General features: G+C 47.2%; 1 protein-coding gene across 3 annotated transcripts in view; it reads right to left on the bottom strand.

Annotated features, from left to right (window-relative positions):
• COBL (cordon-bleu WH2 repeat protein) overlaps nucleotides 1–19,238 on the bottom strand; it is a 260,358-nt gene that overhangs the window by 59,081 nt on the left and 182,039 nt on the right. For all 3 annotated transcript variants that reach the window (XM_044245688.1, XM_044245687.1, XM_044245686.1), the window contains exons 8-9: nucleotides 7,390–7,561; nucleotides 4,068–4,238 (exon numbers count right to left, since the gene is read on the bottom strand). In XM_044245688.1, the coding sequence (XP_044101623.1) occupies nucleotides 4,068–4,238; nucleotides 7,390–7,561 (343 nt within the window). The remainder of the gene's footprint in view (nucleotides 1–4,067; nucleotides 4,239–7,389; nucleotides 7,562–19,238) is intronic.

Below are 19,238 nucleotides of genomic sequence, written 5' to 3'. Positions count from 1 at the left end.
AAACACTGAAAAAGCCTCAGTCCCTGGTGACTATGTTAGGTTTTGCTGAAGTGTGTCTCACTCGGGACTCCAGTTCCAGGAGATGAGGGGTACCCCAACTGTGGAGGTGGGCTTGAGAGGGGTTTCTCTTACATTCAGCTTGTGTTGGTGATCTGTTGCTACAGATCACATTACCTCAAGATGCAGAGGCTTAAGGCAGTAAGTGTGAATTATGTCACAGTTTCTGTGGGCTGGGCCGGCTGCCTCTGAGTCTAGGTCTCTCACATGGCTGCAGCCAGGGTTCCCCTGGGCTGTGGTCTCAACTGTGCAATTTGCTGAGGGAACATCTGCTTCCAGGCTCACTCCAGCGGGAGTTGGCGGGACTCGATCTCATGCTCAGTGGGCTGAAAATCTCAGTCCCTCACTGGCTGGTGGCTAGAGGCTCCCTTAGCTTTGCCTTGTGGATCTCCCCAGAGAGCAGCTCTCTGAAAGCAGCTGGCTTTCCTCAGAGTGAGCGAGGGAGAGAGGGAATCCAAGATGGAAGCCACAATCTTTTAACCCAATCTCAGAAGTGACAAATGACATCCCATGGCTTCTGCCATATTCTGTTCATTGGTGTTCGTCACTAAATCCAGTCCATGTTCACAGGGAGAGGATTACACAAGGGAGTGAACACAGGAGGCGGGGACCACTGGGAGCCACACTCACAGTCACCGCCACACAACTGAAGGCGTCCTAGTGGGTAGGCCAGAGCAGGAAACAAATAAGAAAGAAGAGGACGCTGGGATGCTGAGAGTTACTGAGATCCTCATGTCTTTCTCGAGTACGACCACCATGGGGTTTGTGGCTGACTCTGTGGAGAGTATCCCGTAGACAGAGCTGAGCCGGTGCTGGATGCCCTTTGGCCTGGAACGCGTCTCAGTCCGATGAAGCTGAACGGAGGAGTGCGTATCATTGTAACTGATACTTAACAACACACAGGGACAAGTATTCTGGTGTATTCTGCTATTGAGGCTATGCGGTGTGTCAGGCATCCTGTTGGCCAATGGAACAGATATGAATAAGACTGGCGAGGCCTCCAAGTTGCTTAAACCGGTGTGTGTGATACAGCGTGGGGGGCAGAGAGTAAACACCCGGACGGGGCTGAGTCGGGACTGGAGGCATGGCAGGAAGGGTTCCTGAGACCCTGGCGGGGTGTGTGGCTAGAGCACACAGAGATCACATCCTTCTGATGGCCAGGCTACCCAGGGGTCTACCCAGGGGGAGCTGGGGCACGGGCTGCCTACAGGGGTCTCCTCAGTCAGACACACGTTTTAGCAAATGGTCCCTGCATCTATTCCGCCCACAAACCATTTGATGGTTCACAAAGACTGTGGGGGTCACAGATAAATGTGGCACTGATCTTGAACACACAGCCTTCTCCGTTTGGCTTTGTTGTAGGTGAACGTGGTTTTCACGGCCATATGTCAAGTATAGGTAACATGTTCGGCCTAAAGATGGAAAATGAAGCATCCGCGCTTGGGCTCAGGGCCTGACACCCGTGAGCTCTCCAGTCAGCTGGGGACGGCCGGCGGTGGAAGGGAATGTTGGCACCAGTGAAGGGGGGGTGTACCGGCAAAGTATGAGAATGGGGGCTGCACTAAGATCCTACGGAGGTCAGGGTCAGGGTCAGGGCGAGGGAATGGCCAGAACCGAAAGTTCTGGAGAGACATCAGAGGGAAGGGTGGTGCTGTGTCCGATCCATTTCATGTCTTCTTGCATCTCCTTCCGTCTGTGTACAGAGCAGCCCCTGTCAGCTCTTCCAGGCTCACGGCCTTCAACAAAATGCATGTTTCCTGTTTTTAACAACCTGAGTGGACTATACCACCTGTTGTAGAAGTAACAAGGAATGCGCGAAGCCAAAGATGTTCCCTGGGAGTTTCTGGAATGGTGGGGAAAACTTGGGGGGGGGTAGACGGAGCAGAGACCGAGGGTCAAGATACCCTATTGAGAATTCCTGCTAACCCTAGTCCGCAGTGAGACCCTGGGCCAGTGGAGTCCTTCTGACTCAGTTTCTCCCAGTGACAGAACCTACACCCCACGCTGTGGTGGGGACTGAGCAAGATGTCACGTGTGACATGCCTTGTGGACCACCCAGCCCTTGCCGGTACTCAGGGCCCATCTCCCCCTGAAGCACAGCATTTCTCATACAAGGAACGCAGGCCTAACCCCAAACTCAGGAGGAGATAGGCGAGAGCATGCGGCTGCCACACAGATGTCTCCACGGAGCTTCCTTCCACACAGCTACGGATCGCCCCAAGTCCGATGGGAAGGGGGGTCAAGGGCCCCAGATTCACATCCGGCAGTTGGGCGCCAATAGCTCAACTGCTCCCTTGCGACAGGGGGAAGGGATGCCCAGATTTCAACATTTTGTGAAAAAATAAGATAGATGACAACAAAGGGCTTGTTTTCCTTCACTGCTCTTAAGTCCAGAGGCAAAGAAGGCAGGTTGCTTTCTACCTGGTTGGGCAGGAGTTCCTGGTTTTCAGTGCCGCCAAAAATGGTCAGGAAAGTTCTGTGCATTGGGGGAGAGAGAAGCTCTGGGCTGGAGGAGTTCAGTTCTGGGGCAGGAGCAGTCAGGAAGTGGGAGCAGCAAGAGGGGGACCCTTGGTGGAGGCCCACCCCCTCCGGCATGGCCTGGCTCTAATATCTCACGGCCCCCCCCCATTCCTCCTGTTTTTCCTCACTCGGTTCCTGGGGACAAGAAGGGGAGAGAAGGGGAGGGGGTTAAGACCGGAGGGCTAAGGGGAGTCTGATGACATGTGTCTGGGGAAATGATGCGTGGGGAGACTGCCATGGACCCAGGGAGGGTGGGGGATGGGACCATGAAGCAAGAAGATGGGGAGCCCCATCCTTTGTCTGTTGCCCGGTTCCATTCTCTCCGAGGAAGGGGTGGGAAATGACTTGACAGCACTGTAGGGAAGCAGGAGGAAGCTGTCCTCCCCAAACCTGATGCTGGCCTTTGGAAACAGCCCTCCCAGATCTCGCCTGCTGGTCTCCCCAGCCAATGCCACACACCGGCCATGCCCCCAAGTGCAAGGCGGCCTAGGAGGAAGTGGGGATCGGCAGGTCAGCATCAGTTCAGGTGTGGGCAAGTGTGCGAGGCCTAGATGTCCCACCCATGTAGGTTCCACGATCTGCTGGTCTTGCCACCATCCCCTAACTGCCATTCAGCTTTGCTGTTTTCCCTCAGCCCCTCCTCCCCCACTGGATCCCCCCAGGATTCACAGGTCCTGTGGTCCAGGACTGTGTCCCTTTACAATGAAGTGTCGCTGAGCCATCCTCAAAGGGGTGATCAGGAACTTCTCATGCCGATGGTGCCATCAGAATACATATGGTTAAATATATGAAATGATTACCCCCCAGGAGCAGGAGTGCTGTGCACAGTATTTCTAGAGATCAGAAAGAAATCTCAGGAGACAACAAAGACAGCCTGGTCTTAGCCAGGGTATGACAAGAAGTAGAAAACAATGAGACTTTAATTCTGGCTATTGCTAGAAGGAACTCAAGCCGTTTCCCTTTCTGCTGCCTCAGTTTCCCTTTCTGCAGGATAGCACTCCTACTGCTTGGTCGCTGACTTTATGATTCAAAGGTACTCATTCATAAGTACCCCCCGGTCTTGAACACGGCTCTCCTCTGCCCTCGCGGCTTGCCGGAGTGAGCTCACCGACAAAATCCCGTAATTGCTGAGTTCCCACAAGAGCTGAGTAGGCTCTTGCTATCTACAGACGTTCTGAGGTGAGTTCTAACTTGAGAGACAGCAGCTGCTAGCTGACTGTCTTCACCCACACAGTGCGACTGCGGCCGGGGTCTGACCTCGGGGTGAATGATTAATGTGTTAAGTCATTCTTTATGAGCACCTGCAAGGCATTCCGAGCGCATTCACTGTGAAATCGGACACACCGCTTCGGGCATTTAGAAAGGAAGGCTGGAGCAGAACGTCACAAACACCCCAAGGCAACAACGAAAAGTCTGGAAACCCAGCCTTGACACAGGTGAGCAGAGAGACGGGAAGTCGACATGTATGGGAAAGAACAAGAGGCACGTACGTGTGGGTCTCAGGTCCGAGGCCTCGGAACCAGCACTCTCCTCGGGAAAGCTGAGAGGCTCCGCCATGTCTGTGTCGGGAGGAGGGTAGGGCGGGGGTGGGGGGAGCACTAACTGGGGGGGCCCCCGAGCAGAGCCTCTGGGAGGTTTTTGTGGCACCTGCCGTCCAACACCTACATGGAATCAACGGGGGTGACTTCAGAAGGTTAAACCCAGAGACTCTCTGCCCTCCCGTGGAAGGCACGTGGCCATCACTCACCCGGGCATCAAAAATAACCTCATGGCACCAAATCCAACCACACCCAGCACCGAATCCAGCCACACCCGGCACCGAATCCAGCCACACCCGGCGCCAGATCTGACCACACTCGGCACCACATTGAACAGCGCTCAGTACCAAAGTCAACCTCACCATGCATCAAATTCGACCACACCTGCCACGAAATCCAGCCACACCCGGTATCAAATCCAGCCACACTTGGTACCATACTGAGGCTCACTGGGCACCAAACGCAGCCTCAGGGCACCGAATCCAACCACACCTGGTATCAAAGTCAGCCTCACCGTACACCGGATTCAGACACACCTGCCAACAAACCCTGTCACACCCGGGGTCCAGATTCAAAGTCCCTCGGCCTCAAATCCCACCTCACTCATGCTGCAACATTTTATGCACACACTGTCCTCTCCTCAAGCTGGTTTGGAAATAACCTACTTGTTTACGATGTGTTTCTGGCAGGCGCTACTACTCCCAAATGCCGGGCTTGAAATTCTTAAAAGCCCCTCGGCAGCTCTGTTGCATTGAAAGAACTCCTTTTATACGTGTAAGTTCTTATTAGGGATTAGTATTTTTTTTTTTTTTAGCTTCCTCTTATTTTTGTATCTGTGAACTACTGTGGATTAAGTACCCCTGAATCAGCTTACCTCTTTAAGCTCAATTTTGTATCAGCAATCTGTCCCAATGTTTAGGGTGATAATTTTCAAACTTCGTTTTGAAGAGGGTCCCGACTTGGACAAAGAGTTAGAGGTGGCACTTCTGCTCCATCTGGCCTCTGGAGCCCCTGGGGCAGCCCCCTCTTTGCACTGCTGACATCTGGGGAATCCGCTTGCCCTTTTATAAAAATGACTTTCTTCTGTTAAGAAGATTTTTGAAGGCCAATGACTTAATAGAAGGAAGGCATGTAAATCACTTGTACCATAAGTCACACTTCCTAGGATTTCTTTTAAAAACACTTTATTTTGTGCTTCATGCCCACCATTGTATTATTAATAAAGAAATATTAAGAAATACAATTTCTTTGTATTGCCTCCTTCCTCCTTCTCTTGATTACAGTTCTCTAGATGTGGGAGAATAGTGATGTCCCCATGGCTAGACATCATTTGTCACCTCAAGTGCAAAGAAGCCACAAGCCCTCAGGACAAGCATGACCGGCTGGTCTGCGGAAGACACACTCAAGGGCGAGGCATGTGGAAGAAGAGGTGTAGTACGGGAAAAGCTTCTCTCTACCAGAAGGCTTAGTTTTTGTTTGCCCAGGAAGCCAATCAATACTATTTTAGTGAAAGTTCCAACATTTTTTACCCTCTTGTATCTAGGTATCTGAATGGAAAGATGTTCATTTGTGTGGGGTGTGTGGACAGGAAAACTTGTTACATGTGTGTCTGTTAACGTGAAGCCTAGACTTTGGTGAAAAATTCCCCTTGCGGAATTGCTAGCGTACTGTTATTTCATGGGGGTTGCTGATGGGGATGGAAGTCTCCCTTAAATTGTTACCAAGACTTCTACCATCCTCCTGACCTCACCAAGTATTCAAGGTCACTGTCAGCTGGAGGGGAGCTCCTGGCTTCCTTCTCAATCTTCACAAACCAAAGTTGATGGACAAGAGAGAGAGACGAGTAGTGAATCACCACTGTGCATCCCTCCTCCCTGTAACGGGCTCCTGAGCGACTTAGGACTTGTCTGTGTGGATTTCAGTTTCCAAATACCCACTCCCTCCCCCGAACACCTGCACCTCGGCCAGGCCCTCCAAGCATGGGGACACGAGGTGGCATCCACTCCTTCCCAGCTGACGGGAAGGCCCTCCCTTGGTCTGGAATGGGCTGTCTGGCCTGGAGGCTGGCACGACTCATAGGGCTGAACACTACCACCTAAAGTGGACACGTCTTAGAGTTGACAGCAGGAACTGTAAATCTGAAGGCTGTCAGCTGTCTATCACAGGAGCGGGTGAGAGCTCGGGAGGGAGAACCAGGGTCTCGTCATGGAAAGGAGATGACGTGGCTTATTTGGAGGAGCTGCTGATCCTGGGTTCTGTCCGTCTGGTAGTGTTTTCCTCTGGCAAAGAGGATGAACGGACGTGAAACATACACTATTGTTCCTTAGGATGATCGCTCCCCTGGCGGTGAAATGCTGAGACATGAACGGGGAAGTGTTGACTTGGGGACAAAAGGCTGACACACAGCCAAGCAGCTCGTATTAGAGTTTCAGACACTGATGATGTAAGCACTTATCCTTGGGAATCTTCCTTTTGGGGGTCACAGCCAGAGGCCCAACGGCATAACATGAGGGTGTCCTATGGGGTAAGTGGCATCGGGCACGGCCTCTGTAATGAACCGATGCTCCTGTCATCACGGGAAACGCCGGTCCCCAAGAGCCACTTCTGTTCCTACATCAATGGAACAACAGATACTGACTAGTTTTAAAACTAAATGAACCATTCCTGGCTCGTGGATCTAGAGACCCTGCCACTTCTCTCTCTGCCGCCTGAACGTAAGGAGGTGGCATTTAATGATCTCATGAATCTCTTTGGTCACAGACAGGATGATTCTATCCTCTTTCCTTTTTGTTCGTTGTTCCCCAAAATATCGGGGTGTCTTCTCCATATAGAAAAGTGGAGGTCGATTTCAAACTGGGTGGTCAAGAAATTAGGGAATGACTGTCAGCTGATCTAGAAACCTCCTGGGGACTAGAGGGCTTTCGATACAGCCCACACAGACATCAGCCTAAGGACATTCATCCGTCCGTCCGGGAGACACACACAGGCGCACACTCACGCATCTGGTACCGCTCGTCTCCTCCCAGCATCCTCTGCCATCCTCCACCCCTTCCACCTGCCCCCCACCTCCGCGCCTGCACGATGCCCAGAAAATATGCCTGCAAGATACTAAATGGACTTTCAAGTGCTTCTTTCCAGACTTTCTTTTCTTGGCATAAGTATCTTCCGAGTTAATGCTGCTGTGGCGGGCGTGACTGTGAGAGTTAAGAGCAGTGCTGGGATTCCACGCAAGGCAAAGCTCAGAGGCGTGCAGACGGCAGCGCTGGGCACTCACCCGTGGCGCTCTTCCTGTTCTCCTCCCTGTCCTGTGTGCGAGGGGGCACCAGGGGGCTCGGCGGCGTTGGGGGCTGCTGCGTTGGGGGCTGCGGTGTCGGGGGCTGCGGCGTCGGAGGGGCTGGTGCCCGCCTCTTCTTTCTCTGCAGGTCAACCTGGGACCCTAGAGACACCTGGGAAGCACAGAGAGAGGCGACAGTCAGGGTCAGGGCGGCTCTGTCAGGGAGTGGGGTGCATGTGGGGTGCGCATCTCAGAGAAGCTGGCCTGTGGGACCTGGTGCTCCAAGGAGCGTTGGCAGATTGCTGGGTTCCTTCTGGGGTCCCAGGGCAGGTAGCAGATGCCCTGGTGTGACAGCTTGCCGTGGGGCTAAGGAGTGGCCCCGAGGTGGCCCAAGGAGGCTCACAGACATCCTAAGACCCCTCGGAGCCACCAGCAAGGCTGGGGCTCTGCACCACATTGCCTGAAATCCCGTCAAGGGACTTAGTAAATTCCCCTAGGCATAAATACAATAAAGGGGATCCTTTGCTCTTCATTAAATGCAAAAGAGAACTATTCCTTCTGGACACTTGGCCCAGGGCCAGCATGACATGCGTCCACGCAGGGGGAGAGCAGAAGGGGCCCACTCAGGGCTCCCTGTGCCCAGAATCCTGCTTGCTCCCCTGCCCCTGCATGTTCTCAAGCAGCCAGGACTAGTCCCTGTCCACAGACGGGCCACCTATGGGCTGGAATTACAGTGAAGTCTGCCAGCCTGTGGCTCACGGCGTCTGCCTACAGGACATCAAGCTCCCACTGAAGACTCGTGCCAGTGACGAATTTACAGCTCCGAAAGGCTGCATATACTGCAGTCTCCTCCCCTCCACATTAGGACATTCTCATCCTTTGGGCCTGGCATTTCCTGTGTATGCATGTGCATGTGTAGAGGGTCTCCTTTTAAATAATACATGTTAATTGTGAAATATATTTATATGTAAAATTCATATAAGCAAGAGAAAGAAAAAAGTTACTTTGTTAACACTCGGGATTCTAACTACTAACAGTTGGCATACATTTTTCTGGTCTTTCCTTTTCCTTTTTTTTTTTTTTTTTTTTTAAGATTTTATTTATTTGAGAGCAAGAATGAGCACAAGCAGGGGGAGGAACAGGCAGAGGGAGAAGCAGGCTCCCTGCTGAGCAAGCAGCCAGATGCGGGACTCAATCCCAGGACCCCTGGGATCATGGCCTCAGCTGAAGGCAGACGCTTAACTGACTGAGCCCCCCAAGCACCCCTGGTTTTTAACCTTTCCTTTTCAAAGTCATGTACTTTCAAAAAATAACCTCATATTTCAAAATCACCCTCCTACTCCAATACAAAACAACCACCTCCTATACTTGTATAACTCTGTAATGTATTTCATGGAAAACATGGCCAGCAGGAAAATCAAGTCACTCCACAAAGCTCAGACCCTAGCCAGAAGCTCCTGGTCCACACTGCCCCCACTCCAGAAAAAGCAATTCCTACTCTTTCTCTTGATGTTTACTCTGTTTTTTAAAAATAATAAGCTTATTCTGCTATTTCCTGATTTCCCTGTGTTAGATACTGGCCTTCTATTCCAGAAGAGGAGGTTTAGCTGAGACACACACACACACACACACACACACAGAGTTATTCCTCAGTCTTTCCAAAAATTATGGCACTGCGTTAAATTAACACAATCTCATTTTACATACACAATTGGGATAGATATAATCCTATACAACAGAACTCTTCAGGAGGAAGCTGAGACATCTCATGTCTATGTTGACATTTTCCTTCTGGATCATTTTGATTTCTCTGAACTTGGTAAGTGATTTGTTTTCTAACTTTTTCCCCGGGTTTCCTGGAAATGGCTTTCCCTTGATTCAGCTGTTTTTCTCGTTTCCTGGATCCCAGGCCTTCTGAAAAATTGACTTCCTTCTTATAGTGGGGCTCAGTGTGTGTCAGCTTTTTGAGGTAAGATGTACATGAGGTGAATCTAGGAGACCTTGAAAATTGAAGACTATTTCTATTCTGTGAGGCTGACCAGCTGGTCATAGACACTGGCTCCGTCTTCTCTATGTGGTCTGCTTCTCATCTACCAGCTTTGAGGACCCTCCCTTGCCCCTGGCACCCTGAAATGTCTGACAGCATGCCCTGGGCTGAAGTGCTCTTCACCCATGGTCTGGGGCATTTGTGGAAGCCTGCGATCTAGAAATCCTTTAAATCTGCGGAATGTTCTAGCATCATTCCTTTCAGATTTCTTCTTCCCTGTTTTCTCTGTCTCTCCCTGGGTTCTGATTATTGAACAATGAGGGCTTGAAATCAATTTTTAAAAAGTTTCTTGAATATTATTGCCTAATTAAAAAAAAATTCCTCTTTCTTGGAAATTTCCTTCCCTTCACTGTCCAACTTTTTGAATTTTAAAAACTCCATGACTATATTTTTAATTTCCAAGAGCTCCTTCCTGTTATGTACTTTTTAAAAAGTACCATGTCTTCTTTTCTGGATATAGTATCTTCTCTTTTCTCTCTGAGGCCATTTTTATATTTTTTTGAAGATGTTATTTTTTGTTTATTTGTTTGTTTTTATGCTTTGTTGTTTCCTACATGTTCCCTTCTTCCTCTCTCTGTCTTAGCTTCTGTCTGTCACATTAGGGCCTTTCCTCAGTTTCTGGTGACCCTTGGCTGATTGCTTATAATTGTGCATTTCTGGGGACAGAGTCTCTTTGACATGCCAATGGGTTTCCCTGCAGGTGCCTGGGCAGAAATCCAGTTAGCTCACTGGGGGATGCCCAGATGCCATTATCTGTAGGATTCTCTTGCATGCAGGGGGATTTTCCAGCCTCCTGCCAAGAGGAGGGAGCTGATGTTGCAGAGTGGCAGTCCAGTAGGCAGCATTTGCTTTTCTCTTCTCCCAGTGCACAGCACTCTCCATGTGACTCAGTTCCTAGAGGAAGCCTCTCAGATCTTTCTCTTGTGGGGTCTGGCACACCTCTAGCTGCATGTGGCCAGTGGGTCGGGGGTCTTACTCTTTCACGTATACACATCCACTGTCCTCTGCTCCTTCTGCCCGTGGGTGTGCACAGGAACAGGGACCCCATGGTCCCCACCTCACCAGGCTCTGCTCCCTGCTGCTGGGTCTCTCAAGCCAGAGGTCAACCCTCAGCCGCTTCTGCTTTGCTGGGAATTTGGCACAGTCCATGCAGCCTAGTTCCCGGTGTCTACTGACTTCTTACTGCCCCTTCTTGCCTTCTCTTTATTGTAGTGGGCTAATGCTTTGCATTCATTTTAGTGGGGCTTCAAAAGGAGACAGAGAGACTCACTCATTTTATCAGCCGATTTCCCTATATATATATTTTTAAATTTTAAATTAACATATAATGTATTATTAGCCCCTGGGGTAAAGGTCTGTGAATTGCCAGGTTTACACTTCACAGCACTCACCATAGCACATACCTTCCCCAGTGTTCATAACCCAACCACCCTCTCCCTACTCCCTTTCCCCCACCAACTCTGAGTTTGTTTTGTGAGATTGAGAGTCTCTTATGATTTGACATTGAGATACCACCTTACACCAGTTAGAATGGCCAAAATTAGCAAGACAGGAAACAACATGTGTTGGAGAGGATGTGGAGAAAGGGGAACCCTCTTACACTGTTGGTGGGAATGCAAGTTGGTGCAGCCACTTTGGAAAAAAGTGTGGAGATTCCTCAAGAAATTAAAAATAGAGTTTCCCAGGCGCCTGGGTGGCTCAGTGGGTTAAGCCGCTGCCTTTGGCTCAGGTCATGATCTCAGGGTCCTGGGATCAAGTCCCGCATCAGGCTCTCTGCTCAGCAGGGAGCCTGCTTCCTCCTCTCTCTCTGCCTGCCTCTTTGCCTACTTGTGATCTCTCTCTGTCAAATAAAAAAAAAAATCTTAAAAAAAAAAAAATAGAGCTTCCCTATGACCCTGCAATTACACTACTGGGTATTTACCCCAAAGATACAGATGTAGTGCAAAGAAGGGCCATCTGTACTCCAATGTTTATAGCAGCAATGGCCACAGTCGCCAAACTGTGGAAAGAACCAAGATGCCCTTTGACGGACGAATGGATAAGGAAGATGTGGTCCATAAACGCTATGGAGTATTATCCCTCTATCAGAAAGAATGAACACTCAACTTTTGTAGCTTTTGTACTCAACTTTTGGATGGGACTAGAAGAGATTATACTGAGTGAAATAAGTCAAGCAGAGAGAGTCAATTATCATATGTTTTCACTTACTTGTGGAGCATAACAAATAACACGGAGGACATGGGGAGATGGAGAGGAGAAGGGAGCTGAGGGAAATTGGAAGGAGAGGTGAACCATGAGAGACTATCGACCCTGAGAAACAACCTGAGGGTTTTGAAGGAGTGGGGGGTGGGAGGTTGGAGGAACCAGGTGGTGGGTATTGGGGAGGGCACGTATTGCATGGAGCACTGGGTGTGGTGCAAAAACAATGAATACTGTTACGCTGAAAAAAAAAAATAAAAGAGTCTCTCATGGTTTGTCTCCCAATCCTATCTTGTTTCATTTAGTCTTTTCCTACCCCCCAAACCTCCCATGCTGCCTCTCAACTTCCTCATATCAGGGAGATCATATGATAATTGTCTTTCTCTGAATGACTTATTTCGCTAAGCATAAGACCCTCTAGTTCCATCCACATCATTGCAAATGGCAAGATTTCATTTCTCTTGATGGCTGCATAGTATTCCATTGTATATATCTCACGTCTTCTTTATCCATTCATCTGTTGATGGACATCTAGGTTCTTTCTATAGTTTGGCTATTGTGGACATTGCTGCTATAAACATTGGGGTGCACATGCCCCTCCGGATCACTACGTTTATATCTTTAGGGTAAATACCCAGTAGTGCAATCGGTGGGTTGTAGGGTAGCTCTATTTTCAACTTTTTGAGGAACCTCCATGCTGTTTTCCAGAGTGGTTGTACCTGCTTGCATTCCTACAACAGTGTAGGAGGGTTCCCCTTTCTCCGCATCCTCGCCAGCATCTGTCATTCCCTGACTTATTAATTTTAGCCATTCTGACTGGTGTGAGGTGGTATCTCATTGTGGTTTTGATATGTGTTTCCCTGATGCTGAGTGATGTGGAACACTTTTTCATGTCTGTTGGCCATCTGGTTGTCTTCTTTGCAGAAATGTCTGTTCATGTCCTCTGCCCATTTCTTGATTGGATTATTTGTTCTTTGGGTGTTGAGTTTGATAAGTTCTTTATAGATTTTGGATACTAGCCCTTTATCTGATATGTCATTTCTTCTCCCATTCTGTAAGTTGTCTTTTGGTTTTGTTAACTGTTTCCTTTGCTGCACAAAAGCTTTTGATCTCGAAGAACTGTCAATAGTTCATTTTTGCCCTTGCTTCCCTTGCCTTTGGCGATGTTCCTAGGAAGAAGTTGCTATGGCTGAGGTTGAAGAGGTTGCTGCCTGTGTTCTCCTCAAGAATTTTGATGGATTCCTTTCTCACACTGAGGTCCTTCATCCATTTTGAGTTTATTTTTGTGTGTGGTGTAAGGAAATGGTCCAGTTTCATTTTTCTGCATGTGGCTGTCCAATTTTCCCAACATCATTTGTTGAAGAGACTGTGTTTTTTCCATTGGACATTCTTTCCAGCTTTGTTGAAATTAGTTGACCATAGAGTTTAGAGTCTATTTCTGGGCTTTCTATTCTGTTCCATTGATCTATGTGTCTGTTTTTGTGCCAGTACCATACTGTCTTGATGATGACAGCTTGAAGTCTGGAACTGTGATGCCACCAACTTTGGCTTTCTTTTTAAAATTCCTCTGGCTATTTGAGGTCTTTTCTGGTTCCATATAAATTTTAGGATTATTTGTTCCATTTCTTTGAAAAAAATGGATGGGATTTTGATAGGGATTGCATTAAATATGTAGATTGCTTTAGGGATAGAGGGTACATACCTCAGTATCATCAAAGCCATCTATGAAAAACCCACAGTGAATATCATTCTCAATGGAGAAAAACGGAGAGCTTTTCTGCTAAGGTCAGGAACATGATAGGGATGTCCATTATCGCCACTGCTATTCAACATAGTACTAGAAGTCCTAGCCTCAGCAATCAGACAACAAAAAGAAATTAAAGGCATCCAAATCGGCAAAGAAGTGCAAACTCTTTGTAGATGATATGAGACTTTATGTGGAAAACACCAAAGATTCTACTCCAAATCAGCTAGAACTTGTACAAGAATTCAGTAAAGTGTCAGGATATAAAATCAATGCACAGAAATCAGTTGCATTTCTTTACACCAACAATAAGACAGAATAAAGAGAAATTAAGGAGTCAATCCCATTTACAATTGCACCCAAAACTATAAGATACCTAGGAATAAACCTAACCAAAGAGGCAAGGAATCTGTCCTCAGAAAACTATAAAGTACTCATGAAAGAAATTGAGGAGGACACAAAGAAATGGAAATATGTTCCCTATATATTTCTAAAATGCTGTCTGGTAAGCCATGGAATCCATGAGCCAGAATTAATTCAGTTAACTCCATTAAGATTGTTTGGTTTTGGACAATAAAAATTAGACTTCTTGGCACACCCTTTGAGTTTTATCCTTTCTTGCATTTCTTCTTTCTTGTCTTTTATAGCTTTCCGTAAGTCCCTTTACTGTAACTTCTGAGGTAAGGAACATGTCAGATTGGAGGGACACACCAGTTCTAAATTGCTTTCCCCATTTTAAGAACGCTTGTCATGTGTTTAACTCATCCTGAGCTTGTAATGAACTCATCAGGACTCATTCAAATAAACGGAGAGCAAATCTTACCACTTTTCTGGTAGTATCTATATGCTGCTTTGGTCCATTTTTCAGTCTTCGGCCCTAGTGCCGGGCTCTCAGGAGACCCTGTTTTGCTGTGCCCTTCATGAGGCACTTCTGGGTAAGGGGTGGGACGCTTACGCTAGCACCTATGCTCTCAAACCCTGCCTCTACTTCCCACCCAGTCACTGATAAGAATGTTGAAAGGCATAGAGCTTTGGCTCTGATACCCGGAGTTCTTCCTTTGTGGTTAACATCAATTCATCAATTAATGGTGATTCTGAGACCAGTAATCGAGATGAGACCTAAAGGGCAAACTTTTTTTTTTTTTTCCTGGAGCTTTTCTTAATTTAACATGTTTAAACAGAAGTTTTCTAGTAGATGTACTTACAGACTTCAAGGAAATAATATTTACATTAGCAGCAAAGATTTAGTCAATATTTACTGGGGTGCCAACTCTATTCCCATACAACTACCTCCAAAGAGCTAATTTTCCTATGTCTCTTTGGTAAAGAAAGAAATTGAAGCTTTGCTGCTTACAGCAGATAACTTGCCCAAGGCCATGCAGCTAATGTGTGGACAAAGTTGGTACTCAACCTTTGAGTCCAAGCTCTCCTTGGAAGAAATAACTCCTGCAGTTTGGAATGAAAATGTCTGTCCCTAGGGCTCCATACACAACTAGCACCCATGGAGTTCTCACTGTCCCACGTGGAAGCCTAGCTACCTACAGGGTAGATGAGAAAGCAATTCGTGCTGGGGGGAGTTGCTTTAGAAAAACATTTCTTAGACCTGAAGCACATCTTCTGTACATGTTTCAAGGAACATGTGAAATCCAGGTCTGCCCACTCTAGGGAGCTTGTGACTGTCATTGTCCCCTTCTTAGAACCAGGACGTGCAGTGGCCCTTCTGGGTAGGTCTGGCCTGTTCTGACCTGCCACCTGTCTCGAGGTGGCTGGAAGCTTTGCCCAACCACAGAACCTGGGTCCTGCAGGGCCTCGTCTATTTAGGAAGCATCCATCCACTGTGGCTCCTTTGGTCTCATAATCACATTGTGATGGTTATGTGTAAAGCCAGACTGGAGGTCAGAAAGTGTTTAAGGGGAGGGGAAATTCCACTTTAAAGAGAATGGGTCAGCCTCTCCCCTTAAGACACAGAGCCCCCTTCTGCCACCTGCTCCTGCAGCTTGCTCAGGGCATGGCACTTTGTTGGGGATGCAAGAAAAAGCAGTTCATACCTCTGTATGTGTGTGCACATGTGTATGGGTGCGTACAAGTGTCTGTACCTGTGTGTGCATATATGCATGCACGCACATGTGTGAGAACATGCATGTGTGTGTCTGCACGCACACATGATCACATGTGTTTCCCACGTTCCTTTACAGTTTTTTAAAAAAAAAATTTTTTATTTATTTGACAGACAGAGATCACAAGTAGGCAGAGAGGCAGGCAGAGAGAGAGGAAGGGAAGCAGGCTCCCTGCTGAGCAGAGAGCCTGATGCAGGGCTTGATCCCAGGACCCTGGAATCATGACCTGAGCTGAAGGCAGAGGCTTTAACCCACTGAGCCACCCAGGCACCCCTCCTTTACAGTTTTTATCTATATGAATATGACATTCACATTATTATTATTATTATTTTTTAGGGAAATGGACATATCCCTCTAGGTTTTAAGTGTTTGGCTAAAGATACAGAGACATGAGTAGATCTGAGGGTCTATGTTACGAAATAAAATTAGTGCAGCGCAGTACCTTCCAGCCATTTATCTGTTCATTCCTTCCATCTATCTATCCATCCACCCATTCATTCCTCCATGCACCCACCCATCCATATCATACATCCATCACCCATCCATCCATCCATCCATCCATCCAACCATCCACTCATCCATCCTTCCATTCACTCATCCAACCAAGCACTTGGGTACTTGATGCCACATTCCATGGGAGGCACACATCAGTGAGGGAAGGAACACCAGGTGCATTTCTTCCAGCCACACTGAACTGTGCTTGGCAGTGCTGTCCTCAGTCTCTGCTTCCTGCTCTTCCCAGAATGCCCTTCCTTGTCCAATGCTTCTGTCAGTCTTCTGCCCCTGTTGAAATCTTCCTCAGTCTTCAGGAAGCCCCCTAAAATTCCCTGGGTGGGTGTTAATGGCCTCTCTTCTATTCTCCAGCAATAGTTGGCTCCAAAGTATGAGCAGTGCCTTGCGGGGAGCACCGTCCTTGTGGTCTCCTCTCCCTAGTCCAGCTGGCTGCTACCATCTTGGCTCCTCCATGATCTCCAAGTTCTGAATAGGAAAGGGTCTGTCTTATTGGTCTGAATTTCCACAATCCCTAGCTTCATGCTCCTGCACTTTAGGAATTAATAAATGTGTGCTGAATATAAGAAAGACTGAAGGAGACATTATATATAAATGTGGCATGCTGTGGAAGCAGTTTATAAATAATGTTTTTCAACCAGGGCCCACAAGTCCAACACAGCTCTGGCCCCACCTCTCATCTCTCTCTCTCTTATTTGAAATGAAAATACCCTACTGTTTTTATGTTGATCCAAATGAAAGTCATATATCTTCACTTGAAAACATTTCAAATAATAGAGGGGCGTATCTAGTGCTAAGTGACATCTTCCTTAACTCTGTCCCTAAGAGATAACTTCTATTAAAGTGTGACATGCATCTCCTCAGGTTTTCTTTCTGTGTATCTAGCTGTGTAAATATTGGTAAGAATGAGAGCACACTCTCTTAGTGAGAGAGGCTTTTGTCACCTATGGGGCACTGTTCACTGCTGGATGTAGATCTCCCTGATGTCCTGAAGACGGGAAGGGTCTACCCTGTGGGGACTACCTACGTTTGTCTGTCCTCTAGGTTTGGCACTTGATTTTTTGCTTTGTTGTCTTTGAGCTGTTGCTCTTTCAAATTACATCACAGTGAACAGCCTCACCTGGTTATCTTTTTCCACTTTGTTTATTCCATTATGATCCCACTCCATAAGCTCCTTGGTGCACTAGCAATATGATTTTTAAATGAACTGAAATTAGAATCTAGAAGAGATACCCACCCTTGCGTGTTCATGGCAGAGCTAGTCACAAGCCAAGACATGGAAAAACCGTAAGTGTCCATTGACAGTGGGATAGGTAAAGCAATTATGGGATATTCATACAAGGGGAGAGTCCTCAGCCTTAAAAAGGAAGGGGCATCTTTAGGGTGTGGCAACATGGATGGGCTTGCAGGACGTTATGCAAATGTAACCAAGTCAGGTAAGTGCATAATTGCACTTACAGGAGGCATCTAAAGCAGGCAAACTCATGGAAATGAAGTTCAAGGTGTTGAGTGCCAGAGGCCAGGGCTGGGATGGAACCTACCACTCAGTGGGCCTGAACTCTCCATCAAGTCAGGTGAAGAAGTTCTAGGGTTGTGCTGTGCACCTGGTGTGTGCAGAAACATAACCTACTATGCACCGAAACACTAATAATAAGCGTCGATCACTTGTGAAGAGCTCTTGCCACAATAAAACACAATGAAATAAACACGTGATATGCTCAGCCCAACAGGTCCCCAGCAAGGTTGTATCCACTTAAACTCTTACCAATGGCCTCTTTGTTCCCACTCAGCAAGAATCGGTGGAAAGTGTCCTGATCCCTTTAGAAAAATCTATGTTCTTTTACTATGAGGATCAGCAATTTTTAATGATAGCTGTTTATCTGGGTGAAAGAGAGAAAGAACCATTTGTTCACACGGGCCAAGCTTTATTCCTTCTCCCTCATGTCTGTGGTCTTGGCCTTTTCTTAGCGATCTCCCCTAACTTACACATGTGAATATTGTCCCTAGTTCATCATGGACTTCTAATTTTCTGTACTTTACTCTTTTAGAGTGTAAAAATTTATCTGATTCAATCTGTCAGGTTTTCCCACCTTTTTTAGGGGAGGGTAGGGGGTGGATTCTAACCCTGTGTCATCCCAAGAAAGGAGATTCTTGCTTCCAGATTTAAAGATCCTATTGCTTCAACTACTTTCCTGGTTGAATTTTTTATATTTTTACTTTAAATCAACTTGGACTCGATTTTGGTCTGTGTTCTACATTTTCTCCAAACATTTAAATAAGCTACCAAAGCAAGTGAGGTTTGTTTCATAAATCTGCTGGTACCTCCATCACCATACAGCAAAAACCAGTAATAGTCCACCAGAATGAGGGGTGACTCATGTTTCCTACACTAACTGAGGCACTTCTCCCTTGGAGGATCTAATCTGCTGGAAATCTCACTCCTCAAAATCCAGATCCCAGGGGACCCACTCATGCCTGGGGCGGGCTGCTGGAGGGCACCCTGCCTGCCTGTCTGTCCCCATGGGCACCTGATCTCATCTCCACTGAACAGTAGACCTGATGTGTCCCGCAGAGGGTCAGGGTTGAGTCTAAGACTAGAGAGTCGTTGGTGATGAATTCTAGACAGCCTCCTCTCTGAACTGCTTAAATAATTTCTAGAAAAGGGGATTCATACTTAAAGAGACAAGTCTTTTACCATTCAAGGTAGGTATTTACTGTGTTCTCATCATTTAGGGGCATGAGGACATCAATTCTTTAGTATAATGAGGTTCTCCGGATTAAAACTTAAACATATACTTTAACCTCTTTCTCTTTAATGGAATGATTATTCACATATAATTTTCTTTCAAGTCCCCTGGTACTTTTAAGATGAGCAGCACAAAGATTATGAACCAGAATAGCCTAGAAAAGCACCTCAGCTTTGATTCACTGCTATGTCCTTATTACCTGGAACTGTCCTTAGAACTATTTAGGATGCTTGGGATGCCTGGGTGGCTCAGTCGGTGAAGCATCTGCTTTTGGCTCAGGTCATGATCCCAGGGTTCTGGGATTGAATCTCACATCAGGGTCCTTGTTCAGTGGGGAGCCTCCCTCTCCCTCTGCTTATGCACTCTGTCAAATAAATAAAGTATTTTAAACCCTGAATATTTGGGATGCTTACTAAATGTTCACGGAATGAGTGAATGTTGTTACCAGAAGCATCCATATGTTTAAAGCTATATATATATATATA

The sequence above is a fragment of the Neovison vison genome, chromosome 4 (assembly GCF_020171115.1).
Source record: "Neovison vison isolate M4711 chromosome 4, ASM_NN_V1, whole genome shotgun sequence".
Classification (NCBI taxonomy): Eukaryota; Metazoa; Chordata; class Mammalia; order Carnivora; family Mustelidae; genus Neogale; species Neogale vison.
The sequence above is the reverse complement of the archived record's forward strand: the minus strand, read 5'-3'. Positions and strand labels throughout refer to the sequence as shown.